This window comes from Bactrocera dorsalis, chromosome 3, assembly GCF_023373825.1.
Source record: "Bactrocera dorsalis isolate Fly_Bdor chromosome 3, ASM2337382v1, whole genome shotgun sequence".
Classification (NCBI taxonomy): domain Eukaryota; kingdom Metazoa; phylum Arthropoda; class Insecta; order Diptera; family Tephritidae; genus Bactrocera; species Bactrocera dorsalis.
Genome location: NC_064305.1, coordinates 78,670,543 through 78,691,428, shown reverse-complemented (window position 1 = coordinate 78,691,428; position 20,886 = coordinate 78,670,543). Strand labels below are relative to the sequence as shown.

At 36.2% G+C, this 20,886-nt stretch overlaps 1 protein-coding gene across 3 annotated transcripts in view; it reads right to left on the bottom strand.

Annotated features, from left to right (window-relative positions):
• Nucleotides 1-20,886, bottom strand: part of LOC105234256 (GTP-binding protein RAD) — a 140,066-nt gene that overhangs the window by 9,527 nt on the left and 109,653 nt on the right. For all 3 annotated transcript variants that reach the window (XM_049453816.1, XM_049453817.1, XM_049453818.1), the window contains 2 exons: nt 6,548-6,829; nt 4,227-4,315 (listed from right to left, as the gene is read on the bottom strand). In XM_049453816.1, the coding sequence (XP_049309773.1) occupies nt 4,227-4,315; nt 6,548-6,829 (371 nt within the window). The remainder of the gene's footprint in view (nt 1-4,226; nt 4,316-6,547; nt 6,830-20,886) is intronic.

Below are 20,886 nucleotides of genomic sequence, written 5' to 3'. Positions count from 1 at the left end.
CTTCTGGCGTTATATTCAATTGATTTGCTGTTTGCTGTGATTTTCACTTTTTCCCCATTTGACGAATGGTTTGAGTAATCTGAAGTGCTTTTGTGAGGAATTGTGCTTAATGTGCTTTTATTGTTGCTATTTTGGTATTTATTGCGCTTCAAATTGATAAACGATGAGTTTTTTATATAATTTTAAATTTCATATACTATTTTTAGCAAGAAAAATTCGATGTACAAACAAGTATTTGCCTTCAAAAAACGCTGCTTTTGAGCCAATATTATGGCTGCCTTCCGATTTAACCCAATTTTATAGGCTTCTATTTTGGCAATTTGCTTAAGTTAGCTTCGGAGTTTCTGAAGATATATATAGATGATGGAGCCACGCCCACTTCAAAAAATTATCAACAATGCGCCTCTCGTTTGAGTCCACAGGCACAGCACAAAATGTTCCCGTGACAGTGAGACAAAGAGGTGTCCGTAGTGTGGAGAATATTACTGCCGCTAGAGCATCAATTGAGGAAGACCCAAATCAGTCTCTCGTCGTTCTCAAGCGTTGGAATCTCTGTGTCGTCTTTGTGGCGAATTTTGCGAAATGATTTTGACTTACATGCTTACAAGATCAAACTGACGCTAGAACTGAAACCGCTTAACCAGCAGAATCGTCGTATGTCCCTGAATTGGGTTGAGTAACAACTTGAAATTGATCCGGATTCTCATCAAAAATCTTCTTCAATGAGGCTCATTTCTGGCTGAATGTCTTCGTCAATAAAAAAAGTATGCGTTATAGGTCAGGCAGCATTCCACACGTACTCCATGATTTTCCATTGCATCCCGAAAAATTAAGGTTTGTTGCGGTTTATGGGTCGACGGTGTCTTCCGTGATGATGAAGATCGGCACGTTACTGTGAATGGGAATCGTTACCGCCCAATGATAACCGAATATTTTTGGCCCAAATTGGATGATATGGGCTTAAACAATCTGTGGTTCTAACAGGACGGCGCCACAAGTCAGACAGCGAATGTCACAATCGATTTATTGAACATCAAGTTTGGTGAACGTGTTACCTCATGAAATTGCCCGGTCAATTTGCCGCCTCGGTCGTGTGATTTGACGCCGTGAGACTATTTCCTGTAGCGCTACGTCAAGTCTATGGTCTATGTCAACAAGCCAGCGACGATTGATGAACTCCGTGCGAATATCGAATGTGAAATTGCAGCAGTATTGGCCGATTTATGTTTGGAAACCGTCGAAAATCGGGTTCAGCGTCTGGAGTTGGAGTTGAAGATGTTCAAGCCTGATTCAAAGCGTGGAAAAATGCAACAGTCGACTGGCAAGGTTATGGTGTCTATATTTTGCAGTAAAATGGCCGCATTTCAAGAAAAAGAAATGTGTTGTTTCAGGGCGACAATCCATCGAGTCACAAGTCAGTGAAAACGATGTCAAAAATCCATAAATTGGGCTTCAAATTGAATTCACATCCGTTTTCTTCAGATCTGACTCCCAGCGACTAACTTCCTGTTCTCAAACCTCAAAAGAATGCTATCTGAGAAGAAAATTTTCAGAAATGAAGAGCTGTTCCCCGAAACTTATGCTAGTTTTGAAGCAAAGGACAAGTTCTTTACCTTGGAACATATTTTTAAGAATTCGATAAGAAAAATTTAAAAAAGAGTGCTCCTCAAACTAATGTCGGTGATGTTTTCGAAACAGCTGCAGAGGTTATGCGATCCAACACGCTGCCATTGAAATGCTTCTCGTCTGCGACAGTCTCTCTTTATATTTTTATGTTAGGATTCATCAATAATTAGGTTATTCATAGTCGAAAGCTTTGAGTCTGTTGCTTCATGTGATTTTGCCGTTTTGTGATCTCGAGATAAGAAGTTTAATGAGAAGAGCCACGTATATGAAACCTAAGCGCTAGACTACTTATTTACTCTCATTCAGTGTTTTAAATCAAAATAAAATATTTGACAGTTTCAAAACCTAAAAATTATACCTCGTATATCGAAGTAGGTGTGTTTGTGCATAAAGGTATTCATTATTCACTGGTAGCTGACAGTTAATGCGCAAGTGAGTTTCAACTCAACTTGATATTTCACACATAACTGGATACGCGAGTTTGATAAACCACGAGAATTACAAAGCGCAAAAGCACATACTTCTGCCTTACCCCTCAAATGCATTCACCGCGAGTTACCAAACGCATTTTGCCAAATATTTGCGACCACCAAAGCGCTGTGGGGCTTGCTACTTTGTTTTGCTGGCTTCGCAATATGCGAGGTGGTATGTATTTTGTAATACACACACACAGACATTTGTTAATCCTCAACTGTCAACGTTGATGCGTGCTGTATGTGCTTTGGTTGCTCTTATTGCTTTTGTTGTCGACAGCTGTTTGCTTTGGCTTTTGTGATTAGCATATGTGCTTGTGTATGCCCGCCAGTGAAAAGCGAGTGGACACATTGCGATAAATGGCAAACGGAAATTTGGTTTGAAGGGTCGATAATTTTGACAGGTGTGTCATTATTGGAGGGACAGACAAGTGCAAAGCCATTTGAAAATGACAAAATTCGCAAAATCGGTCAACAGGTTGCTCGCATGCAGTTGTGATTTTCAGGCGTGTGCGAGATTTCTTCCATTTTTCATTTATCAGTGTAGTTTCAGCCATGCTTTGCCCGAAGTAGTTTTAGAATAGTAATTTGAAAGGCACAAACTATGCATATTTCCAACAAAAAAAAATGTAACAAACTGCTGAGCCAATGAGAATTGAGTGCATAGGTAATGATCCACTTTTCTCGTTTTGGCAAAATTTACAGGTTTCTGGTCAATTTCCGGCAAATGTATATACTTTTATTTATAGCTTTTGTATGATGCTTCGTGGTTACTTAGCTTTAAAGAATTACAAAGAAATCTACATTAAGCTAAGCTTGACTTGAGAATCCTGGTGTGTCAAGTGTAAAGTTTTTCTTATAACATCAGTCTGAATGGCTGACGAGCATAAAGTGCTTGGAGCTCTCAATAAAACGAAAACCGAGTTTTGTTTTTGGGATCGAATTTTTAAATGTATTTTGTTTACATTTAGCCAAGTCAAAAACCATTGTTTACAAGGGTCACTGACCGCTTTATTGAGATCTTACGGGATCATAAACCCCTAGGTTTACATTAGGAGGTCAATTACCTTAAATGTTTACGTTTTGCCGATGTCAATAACAATTTTTTTTTAATTTTATGAGACTAATGACATTTTGGTTTACGTTTGGCCAAGTTCACAACCGCAATTGTTTACAGTTTAGGTCATTGACCCTTTTGTTTACATTTCATGAGGTCGATAAAGCTTTTGTTTAGACTATGAGTTCAATGACTGCTTTGTTTGCGTTTAGCCAATTTCACAACCATTGCTTACTTTTAGCAAAGTCAACAACCATTTTTTAGATTTTGAGTCACTGACTCTTTTGTTTACATTTTATGGGGACCTTTTTGTTTACATATAGCCAAGTCTACAACCTAGTCCACATTTTTTCTGATACCAACTTCATTTAAGCCCTCTTGTACCATTTTGGGTGTAAAATTGTATGTCATTGACATTGTTTTTTTTGATTTATTGGTATAATTGGGGTGAGTGGTGTTATTTTTCGATTTTTTCTTATTGTCGTAAGCGGTGTTGCAAATACATTTATGTTACCGAACTTCTTGTGTACCAAGTTTCATCACGATATACATATATTATAGCTTGTACTGATAGCCAACCGATAGTCACCCGGATTTTATTTCGTTCATCATCGTGATCATTTATATACAGGTATATAACCCTATATCAAAATCGATTACTTTTAGGTGATACAAACAACCATGATCAAAACTATTTTACTCAGCAGCAACCTGTTGCAAAATGGTTATATAACCCTTTAAAAAAAATCTTTTTGAAAATAATATTATGCTTGCACCAGGTTTCTTCAGTCGTTTATTTCATAATATTACAAGAAACTAACAAGCAAGCTCTCAATTGTACCCACCTTCTCTTTGCAATCGCTTTCCAATCACTGTCGAATTCACCGAATCGCAATCAATTAGCGTCAATTCAGCAAAACACTGAACTCATTCGACAGTCAAATGAAAGCAATCACGAAACTGCTTGCTCTTGCAATTTCCACACCTTTTCGTTATATAAACGCTTTCAGCGCTCACAATATCACACTCAATTAGCTTATTACAAAGGCGTCCTGCACCACTGCACTCACCTTGTTATCCTGTTGTCCCGTGGAGAACTTCAATTCCGATTCGATGCCATTTAGAATTATTGAAATATTCTGCTCCGCAACGTCGCATTCTGCAAAGGAAAAATAAAATAAAACTTTCGTGGTATGAAATTAGAAAAATTATTAAAGAAAAGAAAAATGGGGAGACATTTTTAGCAGAGCTAGAAAGAACTTTTTTATCAGAACAGAGGAAGAAGTCCAAAGTGCCAAAAGGTGTGACAAAATCTCATGACCTTCAAAGTAGTGAGTGACATACGCTGATTTGTTTACACAGCGAAAATTAATGATTTCTTTTTACAAGAAATACAGCAACAATAACAATAATGATGGGAAAATGTACAAAAACATTTGTCGGATATGAAAAAAGTGACTAAATTGCCTGAAAATTGACTGCTCAGCCAGAGTCTCTTCACTTGTGGTCACTGCTGTTATATATATAATACTATCTATACCGGTATATAAGTATGTCGCCACAGCAGCACGCCAATTTGTGCACATAAATCTTGCGGTTGAGTAATTGATAAATTGATTACTGTGGTGGATAATTTGCATGAAAATAACAGCAGATGCATTTTATATGCCACATGTATGCATGTATATATGTATCTATGTATGTACGTGTGTGTTTGTGTGTGCCTGACAGGCAATCTCTGCAGCTGAAAACGAGGCGTTCGTCCATAAACCACTGCAACAGTTGTCTGGTCAACGCGTCACTGACTCAGCAAGCAAAAAATCCACACGCACATATACACTTATATACATACATACGCATTCTCATACACTATATACAGACACACACCCATACACATGTATAGTTACGCTAGCAATTATACTGTATTAAAATTAAATATGCTTAACAGCGGTGCGTTGATAATGCAATGACCACAACCAGCGGCAGTCAGCCACACCCGGGCGTATGAGTGACAATTTAATCAAATTATTTTTCATTGCCAACATTCACATGCGCCACCATGCATATGTATGTGTGTGCGTGTGCCAGATTTGTGATTCAATTTCCAGTTGCAGTGTGGATATCCTCAGCACACTCTGTGTGTGGCAATTTTGTGCGGCGCGCATTATGTGGCTGGTGGGTGTTGGGTTTAAGTGGCATTAGTAGTCGCAGCTGCTCACGGTATATACATTTTCATAACGGTATATGCATTCGCTTGGCTGCGGTGGCGTCAGGTGTTAAGTGAAATTATTTTTGATTTATATTGGCTCACAAAATTCACAGCTACAAAACGGTATTGCATGTGGCATTAGAATTTATGGCAATTAAAATTTTGTTTAGTTTTAATAGAATCCAATGGAAATGAAATTTTCATTGTGGTTTTGCGGGTTTTTGTTCGTGTTGCTTGCTTTTTTAAAGTTGTGGGTGCTTTTAGCATACCAAAAATGCTAATATTAATATTATTTCGAAAATTGTTGATATTTTAAGCTATTGATACAATATTTTAGCTGTCTATGCGGAAAGTTCCATGAGATTTATGAGACATGTTTGAAAAATAAAAAATTAATATATACATATGCATGAGTGACTTAGTTTCGACATCGAAACAATATCTTAACGATTCTTAGCTGGATTTGACCATTTTATTTTTTCTGGCACCAAAAAGCTGTCATCGGACTACATGAACTTAGAAACTATCAACCATAATCTGGATTTTGTATGGAGAACTTGTCTATTTGAGAAGATATCTTCATGAAATTCGGCGTGAATTATTTGCTAAGAGAAATATACCATTTTCGAAAAAATTGTTCAGATCGGGCCACTATAGCATATAGCTGCCATACAAATTGAACGCTCAAAATCAAGTCCTTGTATGAAAAACTTTTTCATTTGACTATGTATCTTCACGAAATTTAGCATAAATTATTATCTAAGCCAAAGGTAAGATTCAGGAACAAATAGTTCAGATGGAGCCACTATTTCTTATAGCTGCCATATAAACTGCACCTGTGAAGCACATTATAACTTGCGTAAGGTCGAAGTTATTTTTTTCTTGTTGTTACTTACATATCGTCACCTAAAATGCAAAATAACTTAACATCACTTTTCATAAGATTTGAGTTTTGGTTATAAATTAGTTATATATTGGTTATATATTGGGTATATATTGGTTATCATACACTGATATTGAAAAGAATTTTTTTTTGACTATATATTAGATTCAATAATTCCCTTATCAATTCTCAATACTTGAGATTTTTGAACCAACTAATTTTCTATGTTTTTCTCCAATTTTACTTAAATTTCTTAAACTACATTTTTTATTTATTTTTTGCCACCATCTTGCACTCACCTGGTCCATCGTATGCATTAATGCAGTCTGACGTTCGAAATTGCTGGATCAACGCCTGTTTGCCAACGCCAGATGCACCGAGCATTTCTACGCGAAACACTTCGACCGGCTGCTGTTGTTGCGGCTCATCCTGTGCGCCCGTGTAATCGCCATTAATGCCACCACCAACACTGCCGCCAATGCCGCCACCGCCGCCCAGACGCGGGTGTATGGGGCTCACCGGTGCCAAACTGTTGCTGCGCGAGCGGCGACGTCGAAACGAATCGCCACGATTGATGACGCCTTTATTTGTATTTGTGTAGAATATGAAAGTAAAAAAGAGTAGAAGAAAGTCAAGTTATAGGTTTGACTAAGAAAGTTTGATGTATATTATGACCAAGGGCATAGTTGCTGAATTTTTAAGGTGAGTGTTTAATGTAATTGATTTTCTGTGGAGTTTAGTATTGGATATTGTTTAGAGTGTTTTCGTACAAAAATTATGTTTAACAAGTTAATTTAATGTTTTTTTATGTTATTTATTATATATTGATCCCCTCTAGTTATACTAAAGACAAAAAAGTTTAAAAAATATTCATATTTTCCGCCATGGCGTATGCGCAACATTTCTTTACTCAACTTTTTCATATTTTTTGGCAATTGTGTTGTACTTTTTGTATTATTGACGGGAAATTTTTATCAATATTATAATCTACCTATGCTACAACCTACCAAATTAGTCAGATCGTACAATGTAGTACAAGCTGGCCGATGAAAATTAAGTTCTTGTATGGAAAACTTTTTTATTTGACAAGTTATCAGCACTAAATTTGGCACAGGTTATTGTTGATAGCAACATTATAAGATCCCAACATATTAATCAGATCGAAACACCATAGCATATAGCTGCCATACAAACTTATCAAACAAAATCTTTAATAAGAACTTCTTATACCATGTTATGTTGTAAGGAATTCTGCTTTGAAGAGTATTATAGCTTCGCTGCAGCCGAAGTTCACGTTTTTTACTGTTTTCATCTAAAATTGAACTTAGTTCGAGTCTATTATAATTAAAAATATAACCTAATGTTTATTCCTAAGATTCAATTGGTTTTACTAGAACCGTTATATAACTCCATTTCCATAAGTACGACTTAAGTTTGAAAAATATGTAAAAAATATCATGCTTTTTCCAAAACAAAATGTTGTTTTATAGAATTATTTATATTTCGTATGGGTCACCATGGCGTATGAGTAACCCTTACTTACTCCACACTTTCATTGTTTTTGTTGCACTTTTTTTTAGACTAAAAGATGTATGAAAACAATTTAAAGCTTTACAAAAACAGAAAACTCTTTCTAAAAACTAAAAATTTCTCTATAAAAAATCGTACAACTTCACTCTCCTTGGCGTATGAGTAACCTCTTCGAACTCAGCCTATACGTTAGTAACAAATATCAAAAGCCAGCGAACATTTCAGCATTTTTGTTGCATTAAATGATTTACGATAATAATTTGCGCCAAAAGCCGCTGCCAAAAATTAAAAATGCCTGGCATTCGGCTCCGAAGGATTTATGCCAAAAACCAACTAAGCCTTGCGGCGTGTCCTTGAAATCCACAAATAATTCATATTTTCAATTATTGATTTTTTACGACGCGAGACAAAAGCTTGTAAAATCCGCAATCGTTAGTTTTGTTGAAAAACATGCTGTGTATATTTTTTTGGTGAACTCAAGTGCAAATGCAAACGAAACAAGCGAAAAACATGAAATCCTTAGTTTGCATGTCATCATTCACTCAGTCGACGCCAGAAGGGTGGAAAAACGCGCATAACGCAAAAGACAAACAAAAAAAAAAAATGAAAAAACGTTGCATGGGCAGATTTTAATTTTTATAAAAGCCGCTTATAAAAAGCAAAAAGAGCCATAAGAAGCTGAAAACCATGCGAATTCATAATTTGCGCCGTTTTTGGTGGCATTTGCGGGCTGGCATATACATGTGCAGAGTATTGCGTATCAAAGCGTTTCTTTGTTCATATTTTTACAATATTTTGATGCTCTTTTGGGTATTTTAAATTTTACAGAATTTTTTTTTTTAATATTTATTTTCGAAAGTACTCCAATATTACATAGAAAAGGTTTTATAAACAATTATGGAAGGGCTAAGATATGGGACTTCCAATCCAAAGTTAACTGGGCAGATCGAAATAAATATACAAGAAGTAGATACGAATGTAAATAATGCCATTCTGCTGGAAATAGTTAGCATCTGGAGATTGATATTGTCATGGAAACCCGTAACTTCGCCAATCATGTCGGAAAAAATTGCTTTAATCGGAAAAATTCGAACGAATAATCCCTGAATAGCTAATGACGGTGCGTTGTCATACCTAAAGCTACTAAGAAAGGATCAATAGAACTATCACATATCGACAATGCATCTTGAGTCTGCCACAAGTTTATCGATCAATTCAGTTTCACTTCCAGCCAATTCGCCTGTTTCGTAGAAGGTATGACAACCTAGGAGCTGTAAACTTAGTCTGACTAAAGCGGAAAAAATTTTCAGTTCTTTTCCCCTTATCTTCTTCCATGGGTGCCAAAAGGCCAGTTTCTGGTTTGAACTCGCACTATTAAGACCTTGCCAAGAGCAAGTAATTTATAGAACTCTTACGTTCCACATTGATGTAGAAAGTTTTCGCAAGCGCACATTTGCTAGCTGTTGACTAACGCTTTCTAAGCACACGCAAGGTGTCCGAAATACAAGAGGGCAAGAACGGATTTCTAAGCTGTATTTTGTTAAGTGTGCCCTGCCTTAGAGGCTCATCGTCTTTATCACTGTGATTATTCATCCAACCAAGTCTAATATGGAAGTAGCTTGATGCCACTGCTAATGATTTGTACATTTTCACACTACTGTTATTGTTATTGTAGCGGCAGAATTCTACCCAGTTGACAGTCTTTGATTGGATAATAAATCCGGGTTTGTTCCGGTTACTTCCACACTAGTTTCACTCGACTGTCAACACGAGCTCGAGGCCTGCATTGCGACTGAGCTAAGTAGTTGTTGCAATTTGGAGCAGTACTGTTGCTGCTACTTTAACTTCAGCCACTTCTGTTAAAAAGGCAAAAAAGTGATCTGGAAGTCTGAAGCAAAGGGTTCAATGAGAGCTCAAAATGAAAAACTCTTCCTATAACAGTCTCCTTAAGCTTCGAACAACCCGCGAAAAAGCTCACTACACCTCTTCTACAGCGGTTCCAAACCACCCATATATCCCTGTGCATGTGCTGTAATATACAACTAGAAATAGGTTCCGTGACGGCGTCCATGTTGTTAGGGATGTAGTTGAAGTGATAGAAGCTTATGGAATGTCGGTTTATAGGGCCCTTAATGTGTCCGGTTAGTCTGATAGCAACTAACGCAGCAATGTACCTACCGGCTGTTAAGTGTAAAATCATATTAAGTACTATCGTTGGTATTGTACGTAGTGCAACCCTGCTGCCAATGAAAGCCCTTCTTTGGGCACGTTCGAGCTGTTTACGGAGCATGGCTTTACTGTGCGCTTTCGAAGAGGAAATTACATCATAAAAAAATATTCAATGCTTCTCAATCACTCCGTCGTAGCAATATAAGGCAACCTTCTCAATCCTTCTCAGTATTGAGCTATCAAGATATATATTTCTATCAAAGATGTTTCTCAAGTTCTTCGTAAGAGTTTAGTTATAAATATCTATGATTTTCCAACTTTGTTCCCATAAGATTTTCGCAGATTATTTTAATTGCCACTATGATAGCTACTAAAAAATTTCAAAAGTACCCTAAAATAAAGCAAATATTACCGCTTTCTTATATATCACTGAAAATATTATTTTTTTATGAGTTTAGTCATTCATTCCGCATCGAAATCGAATAAAACCGAATAAGCAAGTTTATCCATCGAAACTGATTTAATGTTTAGACGCAATATTTCAAACAATCAAGAACCATCTTTGCTCTTAATGTGAAATGAATGTGGAGAAAATGATCGCAAGATCTATAAATTATACAAATAAAATCTGCAAACATTCGCAGAAAACTAGTAAAATTCGAGAATTGAAAGCTATTAAAATTAAAAATAAAAACGAAAATGAAATTGCAATTCTGCGCACGTGAATAAATCAAGATGTTCACGCGCTGCTGCTAATAAATTAGAGTTCGCATAAATAAGTGCCATAAAAATCTAGCAGAATAAGCAAACAGAAATATAAATGCCAAAAATATTGTACACAATAAACAACAAAATAAAAAAAAAAATAAAAAAATTTGAAAAACTAAAATTTGCAAAAATAAAATCTCAATTAACACAATCCAACAAACGAAAAACTGACAATTCACAATTTGTTGAGGCTTTGGTAGAGACAAGTGCCACTGTGTAAAATCAGCTAGAGAGAGAGAGAGTGAAATCACTAAAACAATGTTATGAAAATACAATAAAAAGAAATAAAACTAGTAATTAAATTAAGGTGTGCTTCGAATGAGGGTTAAAAAAAAAAATATTTAAAAAAAATGAAGAATATGCAAGAAAACTTTTCAGTAGCAGAATAATCCCCCAAATATACCAGAACTAGTGAGGAAATTCGTAGTATAGTTGTTGTATTATTATGTGTGTGTGCTGCCATACATTTATTATTCTTCATTTACGCTTTTTATTTATATTTACCTTATATATGTGTGTACATATACATATGCACATACATATACATATTTACTTTTTTATTGAGCGCATGTGTATTTACTCCCCCTGCTGCATAAACATATATTATTTAAGTATATGCACATGTACCACTATATAGTAAGTGTGAGTCACATTCATTTTCAGATTGTAAATATTTGCGTATGTATTTGTGCGTTAATTAATGTGATTGCTTTAATAATTGGAATATAATGAACTAGCGTTGTATTGTAGCCAGTGACTTAATTAGCACAAACGGTTAATTAATTTGTTCTGAACAGGAAGGAAATAAGCATAACGGAAAAAATAAATTCTCTTTTCATGTTTTTGTTTACAACCTTTTGACCCCTTTAACATTTTCGATTATGGAGCGAAGCTAAACATGTGAATATGTTTGTTACTCATGTATTTAAGAAAGTAGAAAACTAGAAAAATGTTATCTTCGACTGCACCGAAGCTATACACATGCAAAAAGAGAGGAAGAAGACGCGAAAAATTTCAAGATACGAGTATCTTATCAAATGAAAAATGTTTCAATACAAGCAGCTTATTACAATCCTTTAGCTTGTATGACATCTAATGCTATAGTGCTCCTGTATCGGTCGTTCCGACATCTTAGCAGCTTCTTGGTGAGAAAAGGACGAGAGAAAAATTTCAGTTCTATATCTCAAAAACTAAGGGACGATATATATATTACACTAATGGTTGGATAGACAAACAAATATCGTCAAATCGACTTAGCTCCTCACGCTGATCATTTGTATATATACTTTATATGGTCTCTGATGTTTCCTTTTGTATGTTACAAACATGGCGGCAAACTGGCTGTTTTACTGTCTTATTGTGGCTACAATTGCTGAGCACTTTATCACCACTTAATGGTGGTGAGTCATGCTGATACGGATATTTTGAAAGTCATGGTTAATTTGGCTTTATATCTTTCTGGAATCTTACTATTTTTCACATCTCAAATTGTAGTTCTTCAAACTTTTCAGCCAAGGTTTGAACCTTATAGGTTTCTATATTTGCTGAATAAAGTCTAGACACATACTACAAATAGTTCGAGAAACGCCTATGTGTATTATTTTGACTTACTTTAAATTTAACTATCTGCAAAACGTGTAATTTGAAAACTTCAAGTAGTTTTTCAAGCATTGTTGATAGATTGCAATGTTTATTTCATATACGAGACCAAGAAAAAAATTAGAAATAGTTGGTCAATCCAAATGACAGATTGTCCATTAGTTCAATTCAATACTTAAATTAATCTGTGGCGTCTTCACCGCAAGAAGTCTAGTGAGGCACTCGCCCGGACGGTGAATGCGGAAGCAATTCGAAGTTCAATTCATGGTTTTTTGCCGTAATTTTTACACTAATTGTGACATGGTGCATTGCCTTGGTTTTTCGGCGATTTCGTCTGTCAAACAGCCTAAAGAAACCATGTATAGTCGCTGTTAATGGTCTTTCCTTTTTCATGATAGCCAACCAAAAATTAATCTCAAACCTTGTTAGCCGACTGGTACGTTTTTCCACGTTTTTCAGCGAGTTTTACTGACGGTTTTACTTCGGAGTAATCTGTTGGAGCCATATTACATCCATTGTCACATATCGATGGAAAAACTCGGGTTTATAATGCTTGAACATCTTCAAAAATTGCTCCGAATCATCAAATCGTCGCTGTTTTTGGTCAAAAGTGAGCTCAGGCAGGATCTATTTTGCACAGAGCTTCTCATACTGAAATATTCATGAATGACATGTTGTACACGTTCTGTTGATATCTTCACAGACTCCGCTATCTTGTACAATTTCACTTTACAGTTTTCCAAAATTATCTTGTGGACTTTTTTCATCGTCGGTAATAACCACTTTTACGAGTCCACTGCGTTCACCGTCTTCGGTGCTCGTTTCACCCCGTCCAAACTTAGCATATCAATCCTCGACGTTTGATTTTTTTTTGTAGCAGTCTCCGGGAACTCGTCATCAAGCCAAGTTTTTGCTTAAACTGTATTTCAAAAAGTAATATTTTATCAACTCGCAGAATTAATTTTTATCGATTTTTCTTTTCACAATAAAAAAGTTGCTGCACTAAAAAGAATAGAATTCACAAACTAGTGATCCGACAGCTGTCATAGCCATACACATGCCTGTTGGTAGTTAAGGGTTTAATTATAATGGCACCATCTATGTGTCAGGAACTTTTCCATCTTAATTTTTACTTAAATTTACTAACCTCACTGATAATGATCACTCTAAGCTCAAATATGTCACTCGAACTTTTAAAAAAGTCCGAGCTGATAGTCCTTAGTTAGTTTTCTAATTCCTATTACTCAAATAAATTCTACTATTCAAAAATCTGATCTCAAATAACCTAACCTTACATAACCTAATCTCAAATAACTTCCACAAAATGAGCTGTAAGTAATTGCACATTCATTATATAACACCACTTATAATTAAGAGCACAACTTGCCAAACCCCTAGTGCTGTCCAACCAAAAAATCTCTATGCAAACTAAAATAGCAACACAAATATTAAACGCAATAAATGTGCAAAAGTGCCGCGAGTGCAGCGAAAATATGAAATATAAAAAAAAAATTTGAATTGCTGCCATTTACCCACACAATCATTGCACTTTGCATGCACATGTGTACATATGTATGTGTATGTATTACAAATAACGGTAATTTCTCTTGGGTACAATATATGTGAAGCACAATCACAAAACAGCGAGCCAATGGAAGTTAGGCAAATTGGTGGAACGCGGTGCATTTACTACTGTCTCTGTCTCTGCTGCGCTCACAGCTGGCGACCGCTCACATTCCGTAGTATTGCCGAATATTTAGCCAACGTTCCCTGCGGCTTCAGCACAAACTAAAACAACTAATATGATATGTGCAGTGGGATAGACTGGAATAGAGGCAAGTGAACACAATCATTGTGCTTGCTGTATAATTCAAATGCGCGCAGTTAAAATGTAGAATGGTAGGTGAAACACTGTTGTGGCCAAATGAGGGTTTCCAAAACAATGTTTTTGAGAATAAAGCAAATAAAAATGATTAACAATTCAAAGACAGATTGAAGGAAGTTTGTTATGAAACCATTTACATAAAGAATATTAGTTTTTATTAGCATAAAATACGGGAAAAATACTCGTATGTGTGCACCGTGGCGTATGAGTAACATTTTATACATCTTTTCTCACAGAAAAAATTTTTAAAGAAAAATTTGATATTTTTTGAATTACGCTGCTGTAGTTATTCTAACCATGTCCGTGGATGTAACCTGACATTCATTTGACGCCTGCTGTTTGATATCCCCATGACAGTTATCATCATACATCATGTCTATCTGACATTCGTTTGAGTGTTACCTTCTAAATATTTTGACAGTTGCGTTTTGATATCCGTGTGACAGTTTCAATCTGACAACTTTCGACTACTGTCATTCAAAAATTGTTTTCGAAATGAAATCTTAGTCACAGATAGATATTATCCTTTCACAATTACTTCTGATTTCAACAATATTTAGAGATTTCTATATCCATCCACTTTTTTCACTTTATTCCTCTAAATTAAATTAAACAGATCTTCAACTTTAACAAAAATATATTTTTACAGTCTGTATATTTATCTCAACCTTTATTATCCCTCACACAAACCAAAACAACAACATAAACAAGCTCGTATGTCCAATGTAACAGGTTTCATTCAAAGAGCACATCGCGAAATTAAATCTATTTTTCGTTTAAAAGTTCGCAAGTTCGTTGTTTTTATTGCACCTATGATTGATATGACTGAATTTGAGTGACGTGCGTGGAATAAACAAAGTGATAAATGAATGAAACACGTACAGATTTATTGCCCTCAAACAAGACTATAAACACAGCCGAATGACCGTGCTTACTGTTGTTTACATTAAATGGAAAATGAAATAAAATTCTGGCACTAAAAAATAAATTGTTTGCTATAAAATTAAATAATGAGCTCATTTCTGTTAAAAACTCGTTACAATTTTATTGTTTCGGAGAGCGTTGTGTGGGATTTAAGTTATTAGAGCTTTCATTATAAGCTCATACTGGTCACAGCGTAGATGTGAACTCATTTTATTTGAGTGTGGTTGGTAAAAAAAGAATTAAACTTTATAGTTATGTGTGTAGTGTTTATATATATATTTTTTTATTTCAAAAAGCGTTTGAACTACGTTATTAAAAAAATCGTCAATGGAAAATTTTTACATTCCTTAGTCAAATTTTCAGGGCATTTCCAAGGAAATTTCATGATGGGATTGAACAAAATGTATAGTTAAAAAAAAACACCCTAATACGAGTATACAACACCCTAATACGTACATAGGTACCATACCTACATATCAAATACAGACTATTTATGCGCTCAAGTTATTTTTGAAATTTCAATTATTCTCCTCTAATTAAATTATTAATATTATTTGTACGTGATTCCCCTACACACACTTACACACTGCCACACAAAAGTGCGGAGCAACGCAAACCAGCTGGCGCAAAGAAATGTTCGACGTTTTCCACGGTGCTGCGCCTTAGGAAGGAATGTGAAACGTCTTGCCAAGGCAAATTAGCACAAAATCAATTCTCATATGAAGAATTCAATTTTATTGCGCGCCACACACGCGTTACAGATTTTGCAAAGAATAGAATTAAGAAAAGTTTAAGCAAATATCCGGCGAAATAAAAAACTTAAATTATTTTTGTTTTTGTTTTCTTCATCGCTTTGCCTTACCTTAATGTACTTCAAAGTAATTTTAATGCCCGCCAGCTGGATTATTTTGTATTTAAATAGCGTGGGCCATGTGGGAATTTATTTATATAGGAAAATAATACGCTTCTATTAAACAGAGGTAATGCTGATGTGATTCGTTCGTATATAGTTGCTGGTTTAAATTAAAATTAGTGATTTTTTGTAAAGATGTTTACTGTAAGTTAAACAAAAAACATTGATTTTCATGGAAAAAACATTGATTTCGGTGGCACTCTGGTTTGTACCATTCACAAAGTGAAACGCTTTTTTTAAGTAGAAAAGGTAGAAAAGAACCTATTCGCAGTTCCAGCTCGATATCTGAAAAGCTGAGGGACTTCGTCTATACAGGGAGACAGTCAGGCGAATAGGCGGACAGATCGTCGCACATGGCTAAATCTACGCATTTCGTCACGCTGATCATTTATATACTATACACTTCATAGGGTCTCCTACGTTTCCTTTCAGTTGTTAAAAACTTTCTGGCAAACCTAATGATCATCTATTCTGAGAATAGTATCTAACGGGTGATTTTTTTGAGGTTAGGATTTTCATGCATTAGTATTTGACAGATCACGTGGGATTTCAGACATGGTGTCAAAGAGAAAGATGCTCAGTAAGCTTTGACATTTCATCATGAATAGACTTACTAACGAGCAACGCTTGCAAATCATTGAATTTTATTACCAAAATCAGTGTTCGGTTCGAAATGTGAAAATCCGCTTTTTTATCGACAAATTTTGTTCAGCGATGAGGCTCATTTCTGGTTGAATGGCTACGTAAATAAGCAAAATTGCCGCATTTGGGGTGAAGAGCAACCAGAAGCCGTTCAAGAACTGCCCATGCATCCCGAAAAATGCACTGTTTGGTGTGGTTTGTACGCTGGTGGAATCATTGGACCGTATTTTTTCAAAGATGCTGTTGGACGCAACGTTACGGTGAATGGCGATCGCTATCGTTCGATGCTAACAAACTTTTTGTTGCCAAAAATGGAAGAACTGAACTTGGTTGACATGTGGTTTCAACAAGATGGCGCTACATGCCACACAGCTCGCGATTCTATGGCCATTTTGAGGGAAAACTTCGGACAACAATTCATCTCAAGAAATGGACCCGTAAGTTGGCCACCAAGATCATGCGATTTAACGCCTTTAGACTATTTTTTGTGGGGCTACGTCAAGTCTAAAGTCTACAGAAATAAGCCAGCAACTATTCCAGCTTTGGAAGACAACATTTCCGAAGAAATTCGGGCTATTCCGGCCGAAATGCTCGAAAAAGTTGCCCAAAATTGGACTTTCCGAAAGGACCACCTAAGACGCAGCCGCGGTCAACATTTAAATGAAATTATCTTCAAAAAGTAAATGTCATGAACCAATCTAACGTTTCAAATAAAGAACCGATGAGATTTTGCAAATTTTATGCGTTTTTTTTTTTAAAAAAAGTTATCAAGCTCTTAAAAAATCACCCTATATATATACCTACATCTCAAACACAGACTATTTATGCGCTCAAGTTATTTTTGAAATTTCAGTTATTCTCCTCTAATTAAATTATTAATATTATTTGTACGTGATTCCCCTACACACACTTACACACTGCCACACAAAAGTGCGGAGCAACGCAAACCAGCTGGCGCAAAGAAATTTTCGACGTTTTTCACGGTGCTGCGCCTTGGGCAGGAATGCGAAACGTCTTGCCAAGGCAAATTAGCACAAAATCAATTCTCATATGAAGAATTCGATTTTATTGCGCGCCGCACACGCTTTACAGATTTCGCTAGGAATAGAAATTAAGAAAAGTTTAAGCAAATATCCGGCGAGATAAAAAACTTAAATTATTTTTGTTTTTGTTTTCTTCATCGCTTTGCCTTACCTTAATGCACTTCAAAGTAATTTTAATGCCCGCCAGCTGGATTATTTTGTATTTAAATAGCGTGGGCCATGTGGAAATTTATTTATATAGGAAAATAATACGCTTCTTTTAAGCAGAAGTAATGCTTATGTGATTCGTTTGTATATAGTTGCTGGTTTAAAATAAAATTATTGATTTTTTGTAAAGATGTTTCTATAAGTTAAACAAAAAACATATATTTTCGTGAAAAAACATTGATTTCGGTGGCACTCTGGTTTATACCCTTCACAAATACAAAAGCTTTTGAGTAGAAAAGGATCTGTGCGAAATTCCCGATCAATAACTGAAAAGTTGAGGGGCCTCGTCCATGCGGAGAGACAGTCAGGCGACTAGGCGGACAGATCCTCGGACATGGCTAAATCTACGCAGGTCGTCACGCTAATCATTTATATTACATATATATATTTTGTAGGATCTCCTATCTTCTCTCTAGGTGTTACAAACATCCTGGCAAAATTAATGCTTGTCTATTCTGAATAACATCCAGTTAATAGGTGTTGATCCCACTTTGCAAAGCTGGATCAGAAGCCTTTTAACCTTTAGACGGATAAGAGCAGAATGGAACGACGCTAAAATGACCAAGGAAGTCTGTAGAGGTACTCCCCAAGAAGGAGTACCGTCTCCGTTTCTATGGACATTAGTGGTGAATAAACTGCTAATGAACTCTGAAGGCAAAGCCCCGAAGATAGTGGCATATGCGGACGACATTGCCATTTTAATAACGGGAAAGTGTCTATAGACCATTAGCAGTATTATGACTACCACTTTCAATACAGGCCAGAACTGGGCATTGCATACGGGTCTGGGGTTGAACCCGGAGAAAACGGATCTGCTTGTGTTCACAAGAAAGCACCAAATTCCTCTATCGAGGTACCGCACCAAGTACCTGGGGGTAGTCTTGGACAGCAAACTTTTGTGGAAGCACAACGTGGAAGAAAGAGTGAGGAAAGCTAGCAATGGGGCCTATTTCCCTCTCTCATGCACTGGTGCTACACAGCAATTGTTAGGCCAATTCTGCTCTACGGTGCAGTAGTGTGGTGGACTCGCTGCGCTGTGCATAACGGGAGCTTTAAGAACAACTCCAACGGCGGCTCTTGAACTGGTACTAAACCTGCCACCTATAGACCTCTTCGCTGAAAACTGCGCAGCAAAATCGGCGGGACGACTACTGGCTGCAGGAGAATTTACATATAGAACCTTCGGGCATAGCTCGGTGGGTAATGGCGGTTGGGTAATACGGACTATATGACCCCACTTTTCAACAGGGAAAGAAGGTTCAAAGTAAACAGAAAAAGAATGCTGGCGGAAAGGTATGTTAGCTATGCGCAACGCTCTGAACATCTATATGGGTATCTCGAAAATGGACGATGGAGTTTGTGCGGAAAAATACTGTTCAGAGTTGGGCATGATGCAGCCTTTTAAGTTGACGGACCATTGCAGTATATTTCAAGCTGAGGTCTTTGCTATTGCGAAAGCCATGGAGCTGGTCTCTAATGTTCCTGCAGGCAATTCCACAGTCAACATCTACGTAGACAGCCAAGCAGCGGGCAGTAAATGCGTATCTCATCAGCAGTGGAAAGTGCTGCCAGAAGTAAGACATCGAGGGCCTGGTGTACTGCTAACGTCCGAAAACATTGGGAAACCTATGCATTTTCTATACGACGAATCCGACAGTAGAATGGCGAAGAAAATCGGAACCCGATGAAACGAGCTAACTGGGTGCAAAACTGCAAAAGTCATTTGCAAATTCGCGCCAAGCGTAGGTATCCTCTTAAAGGATGACTACTTCTCTTGGAAATTAATTCTTGCAGCTTCTTTCTTCAAAATATAACATCGTGACTTTATCTGCAACATTAAGTAGTGCTTGGACTCTTTTCTCAATGGCAGAGTCCACCCAAGCTAAAACTTAATATCTATGTCAAAGTTTGTATTTCTAGGTAGCACTATGGAAATATTCCTGATTGAATTTTACAGATTATAAGTTGGTTTTCACCTATTGCTTTATAAGCCAAGCTTTCAACCTTGAACGGTCTGTCAATGATATAAAGAAGTTAACTCAAAAGCTTCGAGCCACTTCTGGATTATATTTCTACTAAAAATTATATTTGAGTATCCGAACTGTAAATAAAACTATGCAAAGCCTCACCATATATTCCCGATTACATATTTCTTAGACTATTAACTATTAACTAATGAATAATTGAATAGAATTTTAGCTTAAATGAGTAAAAAATCCAGAATCATCAAACAGAATATTTTCAGAAAGTCTCAAGTTGCTTTCATAAATTATTGAAACTCTGTCAGATTTATATTTTGCCAAACTTAAACTTATAAATGGAACCTAAATGTCAATAAAGCCTTGATGTCACACTCCATAAAATTTCTAACAAACAGAAGTTCATTATTCTTCTCCCAAAACCTTCCTTAGCTATTCCTTCCATCCACTAAATATGTGTAACAATCACAATTTGTGTCCAATGGCATTCACTTTGGTGGCTCACATGTGTTTTCCATTCATTTCCGATATCCCAAATTAATTGAAGCGGCAACTTCACGCTTCTCTGATTTTTTTCTATGCTCCTCAATATGCGCATACCTAAGTTTTGGGAATTTTTTTTCCGCACGTGAGAAGTTTTGGCATTTTTGCTTTAAACTATTTTGTGTTTTTTTGTTTTTTTTAAGGATTGACATAAAAGTTGACTTGCCTTCCTGGAAAGATGTGACTTTGAAAGAATTATCACGCAAGCTTTTCGTGGAATTCAACGACCGTTAGTTGGCTTTGAATGCATGAATCGTTTCAAGGCATACTTTTGTGATGTACGAGTAGCTGGAAAAGCGCATTTTGCGGCAATTTTAGTGAAAAAATTTAAACTGAAAAACTTGGTTTTTGCAAAAAAAATTAAATTTTAACGAACAAATGGCTCGTTCGCAAATTTTTTAGTGTTACATAAAACAGCTTGAATTAATTTAAATTC